A 20,958-nucleotide genomic window follows, 5' to 3' on the forward strand; every position below is an offset into this window, starting at 1 on the left:
AAAGCACTTGGAAGAGTTAATAGCTATTATGAGCTAACTTCTTTGAGAGAATTAAGACCCTGTGAGGATAGACAGAAATAGGTACCTTGGGACAAGGGTCAGAAGACATGAGGGAAAAATCCAGTAAAGCCATTCTGTTCCTATTTCCTTATGTTGCTTCAGGAAGGCTAGAGATACAAAGATATCATTACTTGCAAAGTCTAAGAATTTGGGAAAACAGCAAAAATAAACATTTAAACTTATTTCCCTGCTGTCTGCTGCCCATTAAAAAAAAATCATTACTACTTAAGTATTGGTCCTCTGACATCATGCATGTTTGATTTTGAATTTATAGGAAGACTGAGTTTGGGGGCACCTGGCTGTGTATATGTGTGTTCATGTGTATGGGCATTGAGGGAGACAGAAATAAACAAATCACTGAATATTTGGCCTGTGCTTGTGTCAGGACCCTCAGGATGACAGGTGGAGTAAGTGGACTCTTACCTTGCTCCCGGCCACATGGTGCATGCTGTCCACTGATTCTGTCATATAGCACAGAAAAGATCATAGGTATCCATGGAGTGGCCAATGTGAGAGTTATTAGAAATGCATGTATGTGTTTTTAAAATTAATTTCACACTTAGTTTGTGAGTCCTGTGCTATTCTAATTTGGTTACATCTGTACTTCCAGCCATAAACCCCACAGAAGCCATTTCCAGTCCTTAGGGACTTCGGAATTAGTTTTTGCGTGGGGTTCTCGCTCCTGAGCACCATACTTAATTGCTGGATACTGCAACAGAATCGCTTAAACTGTTTTAATCTGTGATTTCTCTAAAAATAAGACCTTAGAGAATCAATGTGATTGCAAAAGGCTCCCAGAGGAATCCAATCGGGGTTCTGTAAGCTGCATGGTTAGGAGTGCATTATAGAAATTCAGGCTGCAGTTGTTCAGCGAAGGAGGGGCTTAGTGTGAGACTACATGAATCATCACTGATGCACAATCAAAGTCAATTATGAAGATAATTGAGAAACAACCTGTGCCTATGTATAGCCATAGACATGATCTTCCATAAGGCCTGGCAGATAGAAAACATCACTCAGAGCTCTGCACAGAGTGCTCCATGAGCAGGCGGGCAGAGGCACGAGCTTAGAGTTGCGGGGAGGTGTAAAAAGAAAGTGAAGTCTTAAGATATCTGTTGGCAAATCATAATGACAAACTGGGGAAAATATGTGCACTGCATAGCTCATGAAAGCACTTATTGTAAATGAGATAATTTAATCAATTACGTTTCCTAATGTACTAAACCGAATGTTTCATTTTCTGCTTCTGCACATCTTAAATTATCTTCAGGTGCTTTATGAGATTTAATCATAGTTAATAGAAACTTCATTACCATCAAATGTGCTTTCAATAAATGTTGTGTAACAATGTCAGGAGGTGCGGTAAAATATAGTAGGTTCTGAATGGCAAACACGCACCCCCAGAGTCAAACTGAAAAATGGTTGCATTGAGACAGTAAGACTCCTTGGAGGCTTGGAAAATACCTTTTTCTGAAAGGCTGTGAGCTTCTGAGTAGCAGCTGGTTTGGTAAGTTCACCTGAAGGGGTGAAAAGGATTTATCTTTTCCCTGGAAAATAACTCAATACTATACAGTCTCTCTTCATCTCCTTTCCACGCAGTTTTGTACCTAACAGAGATGAGTGTTCAGCACAAACTCAGTTAATAGTTCTAGAGCCAGCTACCTCCAGGATATCTTCAGTTGAATATGTCCTAATAACCTTAATCTCAACTTCCTCAAAGTTGAAATTATCCTTCTCTGTCCCTGTCCTTAATCAAATCCTTTTCCCATCTTCTCTATTTCAGGGAACAGTATACCATCAACTCAGTGTGTAGGGCAGAAACTTGGAGAGCCTCCTAGAGCCCTCTTATTTCCTTCGTCTCCCTTTTCCTGCTCAATACCCAACAATTTTTTTTTTTTTTTTTTTTTTTTTGAGACGGAGTCTTGCTCTGTCGCCCAGGCTGGAGTGCAGTGGGGCAATCTCGGCTCACTGCAAGCTCCGCCTCCCGGGTTCACGCCATTCTCCTGCCTCAGCCTCTCCGAGTAGCTGGGACTACAGGCGCCCACCACCAGGCCCGGCTAATTTTTTTGTATTTTTAGTAGAGACGGGGTTTCACCATGGTCTCAATCTCCTGACCTCGTGATCCACCCGCCTCTGCCTCCTAAAGTGCTGGGATTACAAGCGTGAGCCACCACGCCCGGCCAATACCCAACAATTCATCACAATCTGACTATTCTGCCACCTACCAGATCAAGTTCATCAGCTGATCTCCATCTCCACTCTGCTCAAACCCATCCCTTCCTTCCGTCAGCAACTTACTGAGTGCTGACCTTATGCTAGGAGGTGTTCTGGGTGGTGGAGAATCAACACTGAGCAAAACACAATCAGCTTCTCCTTCTATCAAGCTCACGTGTTAGTGAGGAAGGACAGGAATAAACCAGAAAATGCATAGTGCTGAATGGTAGGTAGTAAGTGTTATGAAGAGAAGCAGAGCAGGGTGGGAGGCTCTGACAGGGTTACAGTGAGTGATGCCTTTTGATGTAAAGTATTCAGGAGTTTCTATCATAAAGTTATGTAGCCGGACATGGTGGCTCACTCCTGTAATCCCAGCATTTGGGGAGGCCTAGACAGGCAGGTCACTTGAGGTGAGGAGTTGGAGACCAGCCTGGTCAACATGGTGAAACCTCACCTCTACTAAAAATACAAATATTAGCCAGGCTTGATGGTATGCACCTGTAATCCCAGCTACTCGGGAGGCTGAGGCAAGAGAATCACTTGAACCCGGGAGGTGGAGGTTGCAGTGAGCTGAGATCGTGCCACTGCACTCCAGCCTGGGCAACAGAGCAGGACTGTCTCAAAAATAAAACAAAATAAAATAAAGTTATGTTTGAGAATAGACCTGAGGGGAGAAAAACAAGGAAACAAACATTCTGGGTAGCTTGGGGATGAGCAGTCAAGGCAGAGGGAACAGCAGGACACAAATGCTATGAGGTGGGAGTTTGGTTGGAGTCTCTGAGGGCCAAAAGGAGACCAGGATGTCTGCAGCAGAATGAGAAGTGGAGAATAGTAATAGCTAAGGTCAGAGAAGCGAGGTGAGGGAAGAAAATTTTGTTTTGTTATAGTTTGAGTTTGCTATAGGCCACTGTAAGGACTTTGACTTTCACTCTGAGGAAGCTGGGAAGCTATTCAGGGTTTTTATTCAGAGTGACACGACCTAATATATTCAAGGAAAAGCTCTTAACTGCTATGTTGTTGCTATAGGCCACTGTAAGGACTTTGACTTTCACTCTGAGGAAGCTGGGAAGCTATTCAGGGTTTTTATTCAGAGTGACACGACCTAATATATTCAAGGAAAAGCTCTTAACTGCTATGTTGAGTGTAAACCTATAGGGAACCAAGGCAGAAGCAAGGAGATCTATCACAATGACCTATTATAACAATAATCTGTTACAATACCTAGGCTCTTAATCTAGCTCTAAGATGATTGCGGCTTGAGCCAGCTATGTAGCAAGAGGAATTGTAAAAATGGGTCATATTCTGGATGTCTTTTGATGTCAGAGTCAAAATGATTTTCTGATATTTTGGGTGTAGAGTACAAGAGAAAGAAAAATGTTATGGATGATTCCAAAATTTTGACTATGCAACTGGAAGAATGGAGTTGGCCATTACTGGTATGGGGAAAACTTGGCATAGCAAACCTGGAGGGGGAATCAGGAGTTCAGCGTTATAAATGCTAAGTTTGAGATACCTATTAAACATTTAAATGGAGAGGTTCAGTAGACAGTTGACGTTGGCCAGACAGTCTAGAAGTCAGAGAAGTGCGGGCTGGTACCATAAATTTGGGGCTTGTCAGTGTCCAGATGATATTTAAAGCCCTTAGGTTGGATGAGATCACTAGATAATGGCATGAATAGAGAAGAGAAAAGATCTGAGGACGGAACCTGCCGGACATTAATATTTAGATGTAGAGGAGGTCAGAAGTCACTACAGAGAAGAAAGAAAAGCAACAGCCCAAGGAGTAAGAGAAAAACCAAATGAAAGGAAAATGGTGTCCCAGAAGAAAAGTCTAAAAATTCAGGCCATCTTCATTGCCACATCAGGATTTCTAGAGTTGCCTCTTTGTAGCCAGTGTTGCCCTGCATCAGTTTATCTGATCTATCTAAAACAAATCCTGATCACATTACATTCCTGTTTAAGCCTCTTCAGTAGTTCAGCATTATTCTTAAAAGGAAGTCTAGAGCACTTAACATGTATATGATCTGGTCCCAGCTTTCTATTTTTTTTTTTTTTTTCTTTTGAGACCAAGTCTTGCCCTGTCATCCAGGCTGAAGTGCAGTGGTGTGGTCTTGGCTCACTGCAACCTCTGCCTCCCAGATATCAAGCGATTCTCCTGCCTCAGCCTCCCGAGTAGCTGAGATTACAGGTGTCTGCCACCATGCCTGGCTAATTTTTGTATTTTTAGTAAAGATGGGGTTTCACCACGTTGGCCAGGCCCGTCTCGAACTCCTGACCTCAGGTGATCTGCCTGCCTCGACCTCCCAAAGTGCTGGGATTACAGACATGAGCCACCGCGCTGGCCCCAGCTTTCTTTTCTTTATTATCGTTAAGTATCTTCCTTCCTACCCTCTCACCATTGCTGTATTCCTCAGCAAAACAAAGCCCCTCTGTTTGAATGCCTGGTGCCCATGTTGGCCTATAGTTTCCCTTATGTGTTCTGTTACTTCTGACTAAGTCTCTTTCCCTCATCCTAACACTTAACCTGCTTAACTTACTCTTCCTTCAGTTTTCAACTTAGATTTCATGTCTGCAAGGACTTCACCCTCCCACCCTAAGTGTGAGTTAGTTGCTCTTGTAAGTTGCCTCGGTATCAAACTATCCCGTTTTTGTTCTATATTTTCATTGCCTTTATTTTGGTCTGGATTCCCTAGCTGATAGACATAGTCCCTGCCATCTGACATACAGTATAGAGTTTTATTCATCATTACACCTGTTGAATTTACCAGAGTCTAGCATGTAGATATTCAATTAATATTTGTTGTGCTGTGGTTTTCATTCTTCCTGCTGACTTCTCACTGGAACTTTTAGTGTTAAAGTAAAAGAAAATCGGCCATGCCTGTAATCCTAGCACTTTGGGAGGCCAAGGTGGGTGGATCACAAGGTCAGGAGTTCGAGACAAGCCTGGTCAATATGGTGAAACCCTGTCTCTACTAAAAATACAAAAATTAGCCAGGTGCGGTGGCAGGTGCCTGCTGTCCCAGCTACTCGGGACGCTGAGGCAGAAGAATTGCTTGAACCCAGGAGGCAGAGGTTACAGTGAGTCAACATCGCACCACTGCACTCCAGCCTGGATGACAGAGCAAGACTCCATTTCAAAAAGAAAGAAAATCAAGATTTTGCTTCAATACAGTCAATTTTATTCATTCATGTAGAAGACATTTATTGTACATTGTCCCATACAAATAATCTTGGTTCCATGAAACAAGAAATGTATCTTCCCTACAATTTTAATACAAGGCAGAAAGAAGATAAGTGATTTGAGAAAAGTAAGGAAACTTCTTGTAATAATCATCTACTCTGTGCCAGACACTAGGTTAAAGCCCAAAATGCATGCATCTTGAAATCATTTCCACCAAACAATGGCCTGAGTGCATCCTTAAAGTCTGAAAAGTAGGTATGCTCTTCTCACTGAAGAAAATTCCATTCTGCACTTTTCCCCAAAATGCACTGGGTTCATTCAGAATGAGATCATGTTGATCCGTATTATTTATGATCTTCACCAGGTACAGAATTCCTCAGAGGATGTGGGAGCTGCACTGGCAACTTAGCATGCTCTTTTAGGCTATGGAGACTTGATTAGGATCTTGAACCCACAAAACCGTCTGTGTCTTTGGTCATTCAATTCTCAAAAGATTTCTAAGCTCTCCTAAGCTAACATTAGGCTACTAGCATTGATGCTGATGCTCTAACCACTGTCTCAAACTCTTTTTCTTCCTATTTTGTCCATTTTTCCTCATCTCCTGCTGATTATTTTCAATTACATAAATATAGCACTTTCCAAAAATTGCCTGACTTGCTTCATCCTTCAGAATCATTCCTACTGTGAACCAATTCAACCCATATATATGTGTAACATTTGTTTTTTATTTTACTATTTTCTATTTTTTATGATCTAATGTCTATTCCAGCATAAGTATATATCTTTTCTTCCTACCATTTTCAATGATTTTGCTGACTCTGCCCTTAATGGACATGATGGGATTTTGTTAATTAAATACCTCAGACATAAGCACAGACACAAGTAAGTGGTAAACTATTAATAGTATGTTCTTTAGCACCAGAATAACTTGGGTGCTTGTTAAAAATGTGAATTTACAAGCCAAATCTCTCTACCTCTCAGTAACTAAAAATTTGTAGAGTTTGTATCTTCTGTTTTCAGAATAAGACATAAAGTGAAGTAGTTTTTTCAAGAGCTGGAGTTCAAATTCTGCTCTTTTTGACTCTGTCTTCTGTTTCAATTTTGTCTCCCCATCTGATGGGCAAAAGCATAGTTCTTTTACAGTTCAAAGATGACCCTCCATTACATTCAATTTTCAAAGAAACATCAAATAAGTGTTTAGGATAAATATGCCCCACATATTGCATGGGAAATACTTGTGCTAAAGCTACTCATTTTTTATCTGAAATTTAGAGTTAACTGTGTGTCAAACTTTTATTTGTTCAATCTGGCAAGCTTACTAAAAGGAGCTGTAAACATGTCTGAATGAGCACTATCAAAAATATTTTATAAAATAGACGACCTTTGTTGCCAACCTTGGAAGGATGGTTAGAATTGAAGCAGATATTGGAGGAGAGAGCCTCTCAGTGAGGGTGAAAAGTCGGAGCCAAAAATAAAAGTCTGCAAAAGTACATGGTCTACTTGAAAAAAATGAGTAGTCAGGTTTGACCAAAGAATAGGGGTCATGTAGATGAGAAGTGGGTAAACAGCATTGAACTGTAGTGTGAGCAGAGTGTGAAGTGTCTTGAGCAGTGAAAGAAGTCCACCCGGAGTGGATCCAGTCCATCCTGCAGAGTCATGAAAGGTGTCAGGGTGACTGTACTAGAACAGGGGTTGGGAAGTCATCCACAGGTAAAATGGTTCAAAGTAATCAAAGACTGGGGGTGTGGGTGGAGGGGACGGGTCCATGTGGATATCCACTGGGATGTCTCCTTTTGAAATTGAGATGGGAGAGGCACTAGACACAATCACTCGAATATGTGAATGGTTTGAGGAGAGAGTGAATGGAAACAGATTCAGAGATGACTCTTCGATCTTGGGCCATGTCCCTGATGGTGTCATTACCAGAAAAGAGAATTCAAGAGAAGAAAATATTTGAAGAGGTAAGAATGAGTGATGATGATGAATCTGTAAATCAGATGACAAATGTGAGATGTGAGCACAAGATGCAGGTAGTTTTGCCCAGCGAGCAGGAAGGAAATATGGCATCAGATCTTCAGAGAGAAGATGAGGCAGGAGATGTTAATCTGAGACTGTTCAGGATCAAGGAAATCGTTGGCACTGTCTGTATGTGAGTGATTATCCAATTAGATGAGAACAGAGAAAGGAAAAAGGGCCAAGAACTGAACTTTAAAGCCTGCCTATTTAGAACTAGGAGAATGAAGGGTAGTTACTAAACAATCAGTAAAGAACAGGTCAAACTTCAAGAGAATCAAATTTAAGGGGCAGTTTTTTTCTAAGAGGAAGTTTGCTATTCTTGTCTATTACTGCAGAGCAGTGGTAAAGAATAAGACAAAGAATGTTACAGTTGATGCAGTTGCAAATGACCTTCAAGAGAACAGTGGCTTAGGCAAATACAGACTTTACAGGGTATGAAAACAATCCAATGATGTAGCAGTAGGGGGGTAGTTAAATAAGTGATCATGCAACCTGAGTATGGGCTAGGCAAATGAAAAAGGAATGAAGCCGGCCAGGCGCGTGGCTCACGCGTGTAATCCCAGCACTTTGGGAGGCCGAGGCTGGCAGATCACCTGAGGTCAGGAGTTCGAGACCAGCCTGACTAACATGGAGAAGCCCAGTCTCGACTAAAAATACAAAATTAGCCAAGCGTGGTGGTGCATGCCTGTAATTCCAGCTACTGGGGAGGCTGAGGCAGGAGAATCACTTGAACCCAGGAGGTGGAGGTGGCGGTGTGCCAAGATTGTGCTATTGCACTCTACCCTGGGCAACAAGAGCAAAACACTGTCTCAAAAAAAAAAAAAAAAAAACAGAATGAAGTAGGCATATTATGTTCTGATAAGTGATTGATAAGATAACGTACATTTTCTTAAAGGAAAGTATAGTAAAGGAAATATAATATAGAGCCTTTAGTGTGGAGAAAGGAAAAGAATAATAAATGGAGGACATTTACATATTTTTTTTTCTGAAAGGGCACACAAGGTACTATCAATAGTTACTACTTTTGGAGAAGTGGTAGTCGGAAGTCAAGCTTGCTTTTTGCATAGTATATGTACCTTTTTATACTTCCTAGAACATTTTCTAATCTTACATATGTATTCTATTTGTTCCTTTTTATGTTAACAGTACGGTGTTAACTGATTGGGGAGATTATGGAACAAGTATTAAGAAATATTTAATGTTAAAAAATACTTAAAGTTCTTGTAGACAAAGAGCTAAGAAATCAGTAGATGTTAAAAAGGCAGCATGTTTGAGAAGTTTGTGAGAGAGTAAGTTGAGGGAAGGATTTGGGGAGAGGTGATTAGAGAGACTAGACTGTGTTTGTAGGCAGGGGGCAAGGCCCAGCTGTGGAGGAAAAATTCGAAGATGCAAGACCAAAAGAGAATAATGAATGAGGCCAGGTCCTCGTGGGGCAGCTCTTCAGGGAACAGAAAAAAAAAAAAAGAAAAGAAAATTGGATGAAGGAACAGAGGAATTTTGAGTTACAGGGGAGTGAACTCACATAGGATGGTCTCCATGTTTTCAACAAGAAAGAGGGCAGGTGAGGAGTAGGGGTCTTGAAGGAAAGGAACAAAGCTCAGAGCAGCTGTTGTGAGGAAAGCACAATTTGGCCATAGAATGTGAATAAAATAATTATTGAGTTGCAAGGAAAGCCCGGGTGAGGTTGCAGAGCATCAGTTTTTTGATGACACCAGTGCTATAGTTAGTAACTTCCTCCAGCAGGGCAAGTTAATCCAGGTGCTGGTATGGAGAGAGCAGGGAGGAGATGCAAGGAAGAGACACCGTGTCATAAGCAGGTTGGGAGTGAAGACGGACATGTGTTCAAAGCCTGACTTTGCCATTTTCCAAGTTACCAACTTACTTGACACTGCATCATCATCAGTAAAATAAGATATTAATATATAATACCTATCTCATAGACTTTATGAGGATGAGAATGTGATCATCTGTGTAGTTCTTAGAGAAAGAGAAGTCAGCATAAGGTTAGTGCTTAGTTACTGAGTTACTGTGGTTCCTGAGAAGTAGTCACACAGTGTCATCAGGAAGACAGAGGTCAACAACTGGATAGAGAGTGACCAAAAGCATTGATTCTGGAGCCAGACTGCATGGGATTGAGTCCCAGTTCTGCTACTTAACCAATCATGAGGCTTTGAGAAAGGCAAGTAATTCTCTCACCTCAGTTTACACATCTCAATGAAGATATTTTTAGAAGGTTGTTGGAAGATTAAAATGAGTTAATAAATGTAAGGTCCTAGAACAGTGCCTTCTAAGTGCTTTTTAAGATATAGCTGCTATTGTCATTAATTACAACAGTAAAACAACAACTACAATAGCAAATTGAGATTTTCGAGTTTGGGAAATTGGAAAGGCAGAGATGTTACGAGATTCTAAAAATTGCAAATATAATTGAAATTGCTTAGCATGGTTGGCCATGGCTAACCATTTAAAAGCTATTTTCTGATGCATTAAATTAAAGGAAAAAAAAGTTTGCTTCTTCATGACAGCACATATAAACAACTTTAACAATAACTTCTGTTTCATCATATTTCGGCATGCAATGAAATATTTTGGCAGGGCACTTTGTATCAACACCACCTCCTGTGCTGAGGGTGCTTCCTGGAGTGTCTGTTACCTGTCCTTCTATGGGATTCCATCTCCATGGCTGGCTGCCTTGTTTTCTGTTTGTCTTACCCTTCTCAGGATGTGCTGTATTTATTGTATGGATTCCTTAGTAATTCACTTCTTCTTACATATATACCAATTCAAGTATGTTTGTTTTTCTGAAATGGGAGTAATGGCATTCTGCAATATCCAATGGGAGATAAAACGGAATATCATATGTTTGGAAAGGTACTCGCTGTGCTCCTATGTTAATTCTCAGTCACTTATCCAAATCCTGCAACATAGATTGTAATCTGGTATATAGTTAAGGTTGTAACATGAGCATTGAGTTAAATTTCCATTAGTAAGTGACTGGCATTAATACACCTTTTAGAGGGGAGTTATGTAAAGGGAAGGAGGAAAACCAACTAAAAAGCCCTTCTATAGAGTCCTTTGGGCACACTGGTGACAATAAATGACTGGATATGATTATCATGCATAAAGCCATCAACCCTGTTAATACCCATTCCCTGAACTGTGAAGTTCAAAGGGTCTTTGAAAGGTCATTTAGTCCTTCTCCCCAGCTTTGGCCAAAAAACTAAAATAAAATAACTGGAGAGGACTGTAGAGTCGTGCTTTCTTTTAGAGACTTTCTGAAAGGAGATTTTACAATCTCCCCCAGAAACACAATTCAGGTTTTTAACAACCCTCATTGTAGAAAAGGTCATTGTAATATCTGACCAGAGTCCCAGTTGCTATAATAAAAGGTCACGTCCTCTTTTGCAGTTCTTGTTAAAGATGGTGAAGAGTTGGTTACTAGCTTCATCCTAAATGAATGGTCACTGAGCACCTACCCAGATGGTAGGCCTCTGCTCTCCTTATAACAACGTTTTATGTATTCAAGATCACCAGGAAGTCACTTTACAGCTCCCTTTTCTTCAGGCCAAATGAACCCATAAACATTTCCTCTCCAGGGTCCTAGTTTCCAGCTCTCGATGAATCTTTTCAGCCTTCTCTGCAGATGCTCTGTGTCCCTTCCAGCCATGAGCACATTCCTCAGTAGTTTCTGACTAATTTGGAATACAAGAGATTTTGCAGTCAGTGCTCTGCATTGTTTGTGGGGTTTGGGGGCTTTTTTTAATACCTGTAGATTGTAGACAGTAATTTTTTCTACTACCTGGTGAGTCCTCCCAAGCTTTGCCTGAAGCTTTTGTGACTCTGGGAGAGAGGAAAATAGGGATGAAGAAAACAGGAAAGACATTTGTAACACATTGGTATGTAAAGCTTGGTTTATGAAACAGAAAAGGCAAAGTATCCTGTGCCCACAAAGAGACAGATAGTCTGCTCAGTCAGGGCTTTTGTTCAAAATCACTTTGAGCAAACAAACCAGCCACACTGTACTTGAGAGACGGGATAGGTATAAACATATGTGTAAATGTAAATGAAAAGAGTCCTGGCAGCAGGGGTTCTCAAATCAACCTAAGACTTTGGTTTCTTTGATTTTTCTCTTCTCACAGTTGGAGGCCAGGCAAGCAATCAATAAATAGCTGTTCCTGATGACTGGCAAGTTTCCCTGGGAAGTTATAGAGATATTGTAGCTTTTGAAGAGTTTAAGGCAGTTAGGGAAAACAAAGCAACTCACTGGCGTTTGGAAAATTGACAATAAAAAGCACAACCCAAAATGAGATCTAGGAAGTACAAGTGATACAAGTTGTTCAGAAGACCATAGGGCAGCAGCGCTGGCTGGATTGGCCAGGACAGGATCACCTTCATGGGAGAGGAGGACCTTGCACTGGTACCCTGATGGGTAGATGGAGAGGGCTAGGGTCTAGATGCCTAGTGGAGTAGGGGTGGGAGGGTATATATTACACTGACCACTACATACGGCCTTTTGTTAGCAAGTGTCCATCTAGCGGAGATATCAATTACAATTGCACCTGGGATGAATGACAATGCAATAAAGGGCTGAAAGGCTGAGCACAGGAATGGTGGTCATGGGAAAAGTTGCCAGTCCCTGGGACGTGACTGTGCCTTGCGGTCCTGTTGCTGGAGCAATTCTCCCAGGAATGAGGGGCGGAGGCTTCCAAGGTTCTTTAGGGAGTTGAGTATGTTCTTGTGTGCATGTGATGATTCTTCAGGGGCACCGCTTAAGTGCACATGTGCTTATACACACACACACCACACACACGACTTTCTCCCTTCTCTCATGAAGCCAGGGTAAAAAATCTAGAACTAAACCTTGGGGCCAGTACTGAACACATGAAAAAGAACCACTTCAACTTTTGTAAACACACAGAAATCTTTACAAAGAAAGCCACTGTGTACTCTTGGAAAGAAAGATCAGAAAACAGTGGGATGGAGGTGTGGGTGGGAAGAGGAAAAAAGAATGAGGTGAAATACAACCAGGTAGATCGAAGGGAGAAGGGTAAAAAAGAAAAGAAAGAAGCACAGTGACCCAACTGTTGAAGAATGTGAGCTGTGGGTAAAGTCTGGTTCTATCTCCTGAAGTGTAAAATGTGGCTTTGAGGACTTGTGTATACCTCTGTGGCTGCCCTTGAAATACCCAGATCTCATCACTACCTTGTCCTTACCACCTTTAGACAAGAAATGACTGAGAATATGGGCCGCGTGTTAATTCATCCATGCATCCTCATTGCTGCCCCTCAATAAATGTTTGTTGAATTAGTGAAATTATTGTAAGCTGAGTTTTATAATTCCCAGGACAAATTGTTCTGTAAAATAATTCCCATTTTGCTTCTCTCTCTATAGGCATCCCTTCCCTCTGCTGCTTAGCTTGTAGATCAAGCCGTCCCAGTGTCAGGGTCAGCCTTAGGGAGCCAGTGCTCGCCATGCACTGGCTTTCTTTCCCTACCCTGTCCCTGAAGTTCCTCTACTCATTTTTAAAATTCTATAATTTAGTATTTTATTCCTTTGACTTAAGTCAAATGGATTCTACCGATGTTCCTGGGAGAGGAAACACACTGAGCCACATCAAACATTGATACTTTGGTCTGCAGGCATACATAGGGTTATTCCTAAAAAGCAGGATCTATATCTGGAGGGAGAATGAGAATTCTGGTTACCTGGTAGGGAGGGAGTGGAAACATAAAAGACAAAATGGCAATCCAGGGGAACAAAGACAACTTGTTCCTGCTGTTTGGTTTTGTCTTAGGATGTTCACTGCCACTGAAATCCATTTCCAGCCCAGGCGTCTTGCCCTGGTCATCCTCCTGGCTTCTGGTCCTTCCTATTTTAGTACCTGGAAAACTGAGGATGTGTTTGTCTCTACTTTGTCAACTCAGCAACAAAGGAGCTGCATTCTGCACACTGCCAGGCTGTTTCTCTGTATGTGCTCATTTGCTGAGCAGGTGTGTTCTCCCCAGATACACCTTTTAAGGTGAGAGTGTCATCAGTCAGCAGTGCCCAAGGAACTGGAGGAAAGGGAGGGAAAATGCTAGTTGGTTTCAATCCAAAGTTCCCTCACTGCTTCCCATACGCTGGCATGATGCATCTGCTGTGTTCTGTGTCCTCTGTCTGCTCTGGGAATAATTATTCCCTCCAAGGCACTTAATTGAGTAGAGGGAAGGTGGGAACTTAAGAATGATAGCTGCCCTCCTTCTTACCACACATGAAAGAGGTACACATGGAAACTGAGGTTGACGTTTATCATCTCAGCCATGGTTATGAGTGGTTGGAGAAGTAGGTTACATTCCTGTCTCTCTCACATTTGAATCATCATGAGGCTGGAATGGACGTTTAAATCACACCCTGTTTCTCAGTGGCCACCATGCTGTTGTGGTTATTAAATGTATTTGATAAACCTCTGACCTTTCAGATGTGGTTTTTTTTTTTTTTTTTGATGGTTGTGTTCTCCCTTGAGAATTATTTTTATGTGTTTATTGCCCTATTACTGAACCAGTTCTGCTTGATTTCCTCGTTCACTCTTTAATTTGGTAGCACCTTATTTTACAGTCCACTAACTTTGTTGAAAATAAATTCACTTTCCTTGTGTGGTTAGTATTACTCATTTGATAACATAAGTACCATATTAGGGTGCGGTGAATGCATAGTAAGTGCTGCACAATTACAAGGTAAATATATGATGGGTTTATTTTATCCTGTAAGCCCAACACAGGGGTGACAGAGTAATTACTTTTGGACCCATTAAGTGTACTTACCACATAATCTGTAGGAAGATTAACTATGTAGTTAGCCACTTGCCATCTTCCATTTTCACACACCTTCTAAGATTACACCCCTTTGAGACTTATGTTATCTCAGATAAATCTCGTGTGCTGTATTGCAGGAGCCATCATGGATCTGCTACAGGAATAACCACACCCAACGCACTTCTAGAAAAAAGGGTGAAAAGCAGCTACAGCACATCTTGCGGGGTGGGGAGGCACCCACATTCTAAATTCAAACTAACGCTTTTATTTTTGCTTTGCCCATGCATTCAATAGGATGGAGTAGGAGAGGTATGGGAGAAACAGCATGTGCCGTCCTAGCGACCCGTCCTCTTCCACAATAAATTATTAGAGTCTAGCATTTAATTGGTGTCAGAAAACATCTACTATGGACATAACAGCACCTGGGACCAAGACCTTCATATCCCACAATAAAATTCTCTCATAACGACTGTATGCCCTAAACTGATGTTGTCAGTGTACTTTTAATATGAATGATTTGTACCAAAGCTAAAATTCATATTTGTAAACTCTGGTCTTTCTCTCAACTCATAGACTTTGTGTTATCTCCTTGCCCTAGACTGCTCTCTGCAAATGCACGTGCCCCAGGTTTCACATAAGCAGAGCAGATCACCCATATTTTATCACTGTGTGTGGGTCTGCCCTCGCTCTGGTAAAAGTAAAGTGTAAAAAGCGTTTTGCAGGTAAACATGACATCCTAAACTAAGGAGGTGTCTGCTTACTAGAAAAAAACATTATTTTCTTTGCAAAATTGATTCTCTTCAAGAGTCTATTACACGCTAAGCTACCTTAATGCAGTTAAGGTATTTGCCTAGCATCCCTTTGATTTCTACAAGGCATTTTAGAAACACGATTATTGTGTGAAAGTGAGTACCACTTGTGTTCACTGTACATCTGTCATTTTCTCTGAGCAGTAGCTCCAAAAATCCAATAGCATTTCCTTTTGTATCCCCAAGTGATTCTTTGGCTTTGTGCCCATGCTGGTCACTTACGATTTCTCTTGTGTCTTTCAGGCATTGAGAATGCCAGCGACATTGCTTTGTACTCGGGCTTGGGCGCTGCCGTCGTGGCCGTTGCAGTCCTGGTCATTGGTGTCACCCTTTATAGACGGAGCCAGAGTGACTATGGCGTGGACGTCATTGACTCTTCTGCATTGACAGGTGGCTTCCAGACCTTCAACTTCAAAACAGTCCGTCAAGGTCAGCGGCGTAGGTCCCTCCACACCTCGTCCTCAGTGCCACAGACTACGCTCACACTGGACCCCAGCCTTCTCCTGGGCCCCGTGTGAAGGTAGCTCTTGGCACTGGGAGCCGCTACCAAATTGTCTTCACACATGAGCAGAGCAGGCTGGGTGAAGTGGTCTGCTTAGGTCCTTGTCTGCCACAAGGACAAGAGGATCTCGGTTTATTATCAGCAACATTTTCAATGAGGCATTTCCATTTTTGATGTGGGGTCAGCCTGATGCGTTATTTTATTTCAAATTCTCCTTCTTTTTAAAAAAGTCCTTTTGAGGATGTATATTTAATTTAGTTAACCAAAGTATTGATTATTCAAGACTGAGGACTAACACCTATATTACAACCTCCCAGGTATATTTATTACCCTATTTATGAAGTGGCGTAATTTTGTTATTTCTATTTTAGAGAATAGATGATGGGTCAGCTAGCCAGGGGAAAAAAATGAAATTCCAGCCTAAACGACTCTCAGCTGTTGCTAAGTCCAAGCAATCTTTAGTTGTGGGGGAAGGAAAATCTATCATGTCAAACTGTAGCAATACTCATTTTCAAAACAGAGTCATTTAATTCTGTTATAGGAACCAAATCTATTCCTTATTGCAAGGTGGGGATGAAACATACACGGCTTTCATTTTAGAAAAAAATGAAACCGTCTCTTTTCAGAGGATGAAGTTTTCTACCCTGACCTGCGTCGTCAATATCGTCACCTTTATTTCTGTTTATTGTGCATCAGTGGTGCCTACAGCGCGGAACCAGAAGTCTCAGTGCAAGGCAGTGATTGAGTAGACAGGCTTCCAAAGTGGAAACACAGGCATGCTGGAAAAAATTGAGAGATGGCCAGAGAGATGAGTACCTTCCCTCTTGCCATTCACTTCTGGGCACCTCAGAGTTAGGCCTTAAAAGAAACACATCCCTTACATTTGGACATATAGTTTAGTATATGTAGTTAATTGGAAATAAATCCAAATATAGAACTGATTTTTTAAGTGGTGTTACTCAAGCTGGAGTGCAGTGGTGCAATCATAGCTCACAGAAGCCTCCCACCCATGGGCTTAAGTGATCCTCCCACCTCAGCAGCTGGGACTACAGGCACATGCCACCACACCAAGCTAAGTTTTTGTTTTATTTTTCTTTTTTATAGAGACAGGGTCTATGTTGCTCAGGGTGGTCTCGAACTCCTGGCCTCAACGATCCTCCCACCTCAGCCTCTGAAAGTGCTGGGATTATAGGAATGAGCTACTGGGTCCGGTCAAGAACTGATTTTTATGCTACCTAAAAAACTAGAAACATATTTTCATCAAATAATAAAATATCAATATCTTAGACCATAACACTTGAAAATAGACGAGCAATATTAGTGTGAGAGACAGTTTTGTGCATAAGTCCGTAGGCTTTGAAGTTAGATTTTAGTCTAAAACTGCTATTAGTCTGTTATCCTCTTGAGTCTCAAGTTTTACAGCTATAAAATGGGGTTAGTAACATTCACCTCAAAGTGTTCTTGAGGATGAAATCACCTGGAATAACATGGGTAAGCCCTTGGCATAGGGAAAGCACTCACAAAGGCAGCGAATAGAGTTCTAGAAGCTGGTTGCTTCCTCTTACCCTAGTACAGGATGCCAGCGTGTTCCGTGGAGCACCAGGCAGCAGGTGAGAGGGGTGGATCCCTGGCCTACACCTGTCTAGGGAGTGCTGACTTGTCTACACTTAAACACAACTTACGTGTATTGTGACTCTCTAAGACAATATTAGTCTTACCAAACTTATCTGACCATTTTGTTTTATTTTTATTTTTAGCCAAGAATATCACGGAACTAATGATACAAGAAAAGTCCTTTGGTAAATGCCACTCTCCCTGCATTTATTATGGTGATCTGCCTCATGCTGATATCATGTGGTTTTCACCTCCACTGTCTTAGAGAGACCCGTTTTTGAGCAATACATCCAGTGCCCCGGCAAGGTGAACACTGAGCCTTTTAAATAGAATGCCATACACAGAACAGACCAGGGACTTGAAGGATTTCCAAAGAGAAGATGGGGGTGACCAGCGGTGGGTGACTGTCGCTGGTCAGACTTCAGTCAAGCTGGCAGCCAATTTTCTCTGACCGTGGGTGCTATCATATGTACATATGTCCAGAATCAGGCATTTCCCGCTCAAGTGCTATCTCACTCTAGGAAATATTTTTGCTTCCTTGTGTCACTTAGGCTAGGCAGATCTTCTAAGCGTAGCCAAAAATTAAACTTCAGAGGCTAGGGCTTGAGATAAAAGAGCCAGGTGACTGAGGCATATGGCTTTTGAGGTCTCCACGGAACCTCCTGTTCTAAACTCTTCTAATCTAAGATGGGTTTTGGTCCCGTTTCTTTCCTGGGAAGACCATAAACAGGAGCAAAGTGGTCACCTGAAGAACTCAGTGCAGACCTGCTGGAAAGCACAGCTCCCTGATGGTACCTGGGTCTTGATACAACACACTCATGCATGGAAAAAAATAATCATCATCAAGGATCCTTTAGCTCTATAGCATTATTTATTTCGTCCAATTTGTATATTTTCCTCTGTGATTCTGGGTTCTTAGAGCATCACAACAAGAGATGGGAAAAGTCAGGGTGATAGACTTCCTACTGGCGTTGCTGCAAATTATGGAAATGGAAAAACAATAGAGGCTCATACAATATGGCCAAGAATTGCAACATTTTCAAAAAGATCATACTTTAAACATTTTTATCAGGCCCCAAAGGAAAATTGTTTAATATGGTTTGGGTTTCAATTTGAGATGTCATATTGACAGACTGATATGGGTGTGAAGCTTGGGACTGAGGGTTATTTTGTTATTTACTAATAAATGAGATTACTTCATCACAAGAAAGTATCACAGCATTTCTTTTTAATATTTGGCTTGGAAAAAATTGGCGAGCCCCAGCAGATGACAAAGCCCAATTTTCTCATGTTTTTGCAAAGATATTATATATACTTTTTCCCTTTGAGACAGAAAGGAAACCATTCTAAGCTGCTCCCTATGTAGAATCTAAGCTTCTCACTGTCTCTGGGTGGTGCATTCTTTCCCTCGCAGAGTGACATATGAGTTATTAGAGCAAATTGGCTACTCAGATGTGGTGCGATTCATGAGGTGCCCTGACCCTTTTGCTCTGAGGACGCATCATTTCCTCCCCAGCTCCAGAATCTGCACAGAATTCCGTATGAAATAAACTGGAACCGATGTAGCTTCTGTTATAAACAGCACTACCTAGTCACCACGCTGTGTCATCTCTTGCCATTTAAAACGAACAGATGTTATTTTTGCTCAAAACTCGACTGCAAAACATCTCTCCCACCCCCCCCTTTTTTTTGTTATTTTAGCTTCTCTTTGCCAGTTGAAATAATCACATAAACAATAATACCTGAGTTCGTTGCCAGAGAGAGTGCCAGAAATACTTGTTTTGAAAAGATAGCATGGAAAGATCTCTGGAAAGTGAAAGATTTGGGGTCAGTGGCATTTAGAGAATGGACTGTGGAAGCCAGGGCTCTTGATTCAAAAGTTCTAGTCACTAGCACCCAACGTGGCAGGGTGGTCCTGAAGAGCTAGCTTGGATTGGAACTGCTGGCACCTATGCAGGCTCTTGCGCAGTTTGTGGAGGCAGAAGTACAGGGGTAACTGAGATGCCTTTTAGTTTCTGAGTGACAGATCAATTTTCTTTTACCAGGTAACTCCCTGCTCCTGAATTCCGCCATGCAGCCAGATCTGACAGTGAGCCGGACATACAGCGGACCCATCTGTCTGCAGGACCCTCTGGACAAGGAGCTCATGACAGAGTCCTCACTCTTTAACCCTTTGTCGGACATCAAAGTCAAAGTCCAGAGCTCATTCATGGTTTCCCTGGGAGTGTCTGAGAGAGCTGAGTACCACGGCAAGAATCATTCCAGGACTTTTCCCCATGGAAACAACCACAGCTTTAGTACAATGCATCCCAGAAACAAAACGCCCTACATCCAAAATCTGTCATCACTCCCCACAAGGACAGAACTGAGGACAACTGGTGTCTTTGGCCATTTAGGGGGGCGCTTAGTAATGCCAAATACAGGTGGGTGGTAAGTGTGTGTTTGTGTATTTTCCATCGTTTAAATGTTTCATTTTTTCAGTTACTTCCGATCAGATTCATTTTATGATGTTTACCATCCCCTCATCAGACCTGCAAACGCTGCGGCTCCACTAGTCCACTTGATTTACGCAGCAAACCAGAACCAGTGCTGAGATTAGATTTTGCAGTCTTCATCTCAGCATGGATTGAATGCTCCCTTTGATTCCCTGTTAGAGCTGATAACTATATTTGCCTGAAAGGTTTGGGTAGTCCCCAGGCTTTAAGCCCCTTTGGAGTATATTTCCTAGGCATGATAAGAAAGCACTGAAAAAAATTCTCTGGCATGACAGACCAGGGCCCCATGTTTATACCTAAGCATGGTTTATGTACTAGTTTGATAATTTAGTGAAACAACATCTCATCAGTAACTGACCTAATGAACACTCCATAGCCCTTGATAGTGCTACTTTCTGATGAGCAATGATGAGGGGTCGTTGTGGAGTTGCTCTTTTGAATTCAAATTTCAGTTCCAGGGCTATGTCAGTATAATGAATTCTCACATTTTTTTTTTCCTCCTTTTAGCTGGAAGAGAGATTTTCATGATGTTTTGACATGATACTTAAAGTATCCATCCCAGATCACTTTTAAAATGATATCCTTTCTATGGATTAGTTTTCAGAGTTGCTGCCTAAGACCTAAGCGGATAGTAGACAAGGTCAATTTCTGCTCAGATTTCTAAGCAATGAGAATTAGGTAGTCCACCGAAGCAGGTAGTGATTTGTTGGCTGCTAAGAGGGAAGAGTATCTGTTGGATCTGTAAGTGTTTATCAAACAACAGGTCAGCATTGAGTCAGGGACATTATAGTCTAGACAGATGTCTCTCTAGGGTGGTGCTAACCAACCTCTCAAATCAAGCATTTCATCCCATAAATAAAATCTGTAATACGACTAGTCTGATTCTACCATTCTAGCTAACTGACCCCTCTAGTAGCTTAGAGACTGGAGACTGAAATTTATTTCTAGTTGATGAATGTTGTCTTGTTCTCCCCTAGAGCAATTACTTCCTTAAAATCTTCATTTCAAAACATATTTTACTTCATCAAAATAGCCCTCAATGGCAGCCGTAATTGAAAGGTTTTGTTTTTTAAATTTCTAATTCTCTAAATCTTCATTGGTCAGTGTTTTAGGACATTGTAAGGATCTTGGTTCAAACGTGTATGCGTGTCAATGTGTGAATGCCTATGCATGATTTAATTCTTCCAGTTGATAACTGGAAGATAATAAGTCAATCAACCATGTTTACCAATTAACTTTTCTGTAAGAATTCATAAACTAAACATGTGAGTCCTGA

At 41.5% G+C, this 20,958-nt stretch overlaps 1 protein-coding gene across 11 annotated transcripts in view; it reads left to right on the forward strand.

The window, feature by feature from the left end:
* The window catches only part of UNC5D (unc-5 netrin receptor D), a 564,646-nt gene that overhangs the window by 474,126 nt on the left and 69,562 nt on the right, over window positions 1-20,958 (forward strand). For 9 of the 11 annotated variants that reach the window (XM_055295940.2, XM_055295946.2, XM_055295941.2 and 6 more), the window contains 2 exons: window positions 15,315-15,500; window positions 19,233-19,610. In XM_055295940.2, the coding sequence (XP_055151915.1) occupies window positions 15,315-15,500; window positions 19,233-19,610 (564 nt within the window). The remainder of the gene's footprint in view (window positions 1-15,314; window positions 15,501-19,232; window positions 19,611-20,958) is intronic. The other 2 variants (XM_055295942.2, XM_055295947.2) reach the window with 1 other exon arrangement.

The sequence above is a fragment of the Symphalangus syndactylus genome, chromosome 10 (genome assembly GCF_028878055.3).
Source record: "Symphalangus syndactylus isolate Jambi chromosome 10, NHGRI_mSymSyn1-v2.1_pri, whole genome shotgun sequence".
Lineage (NCBI taxonomy): Eukaryota > Metazoa > Chordata > Mammalia > Primates > Hylobatidae > Symphalangus > Symphalangus syndactylus.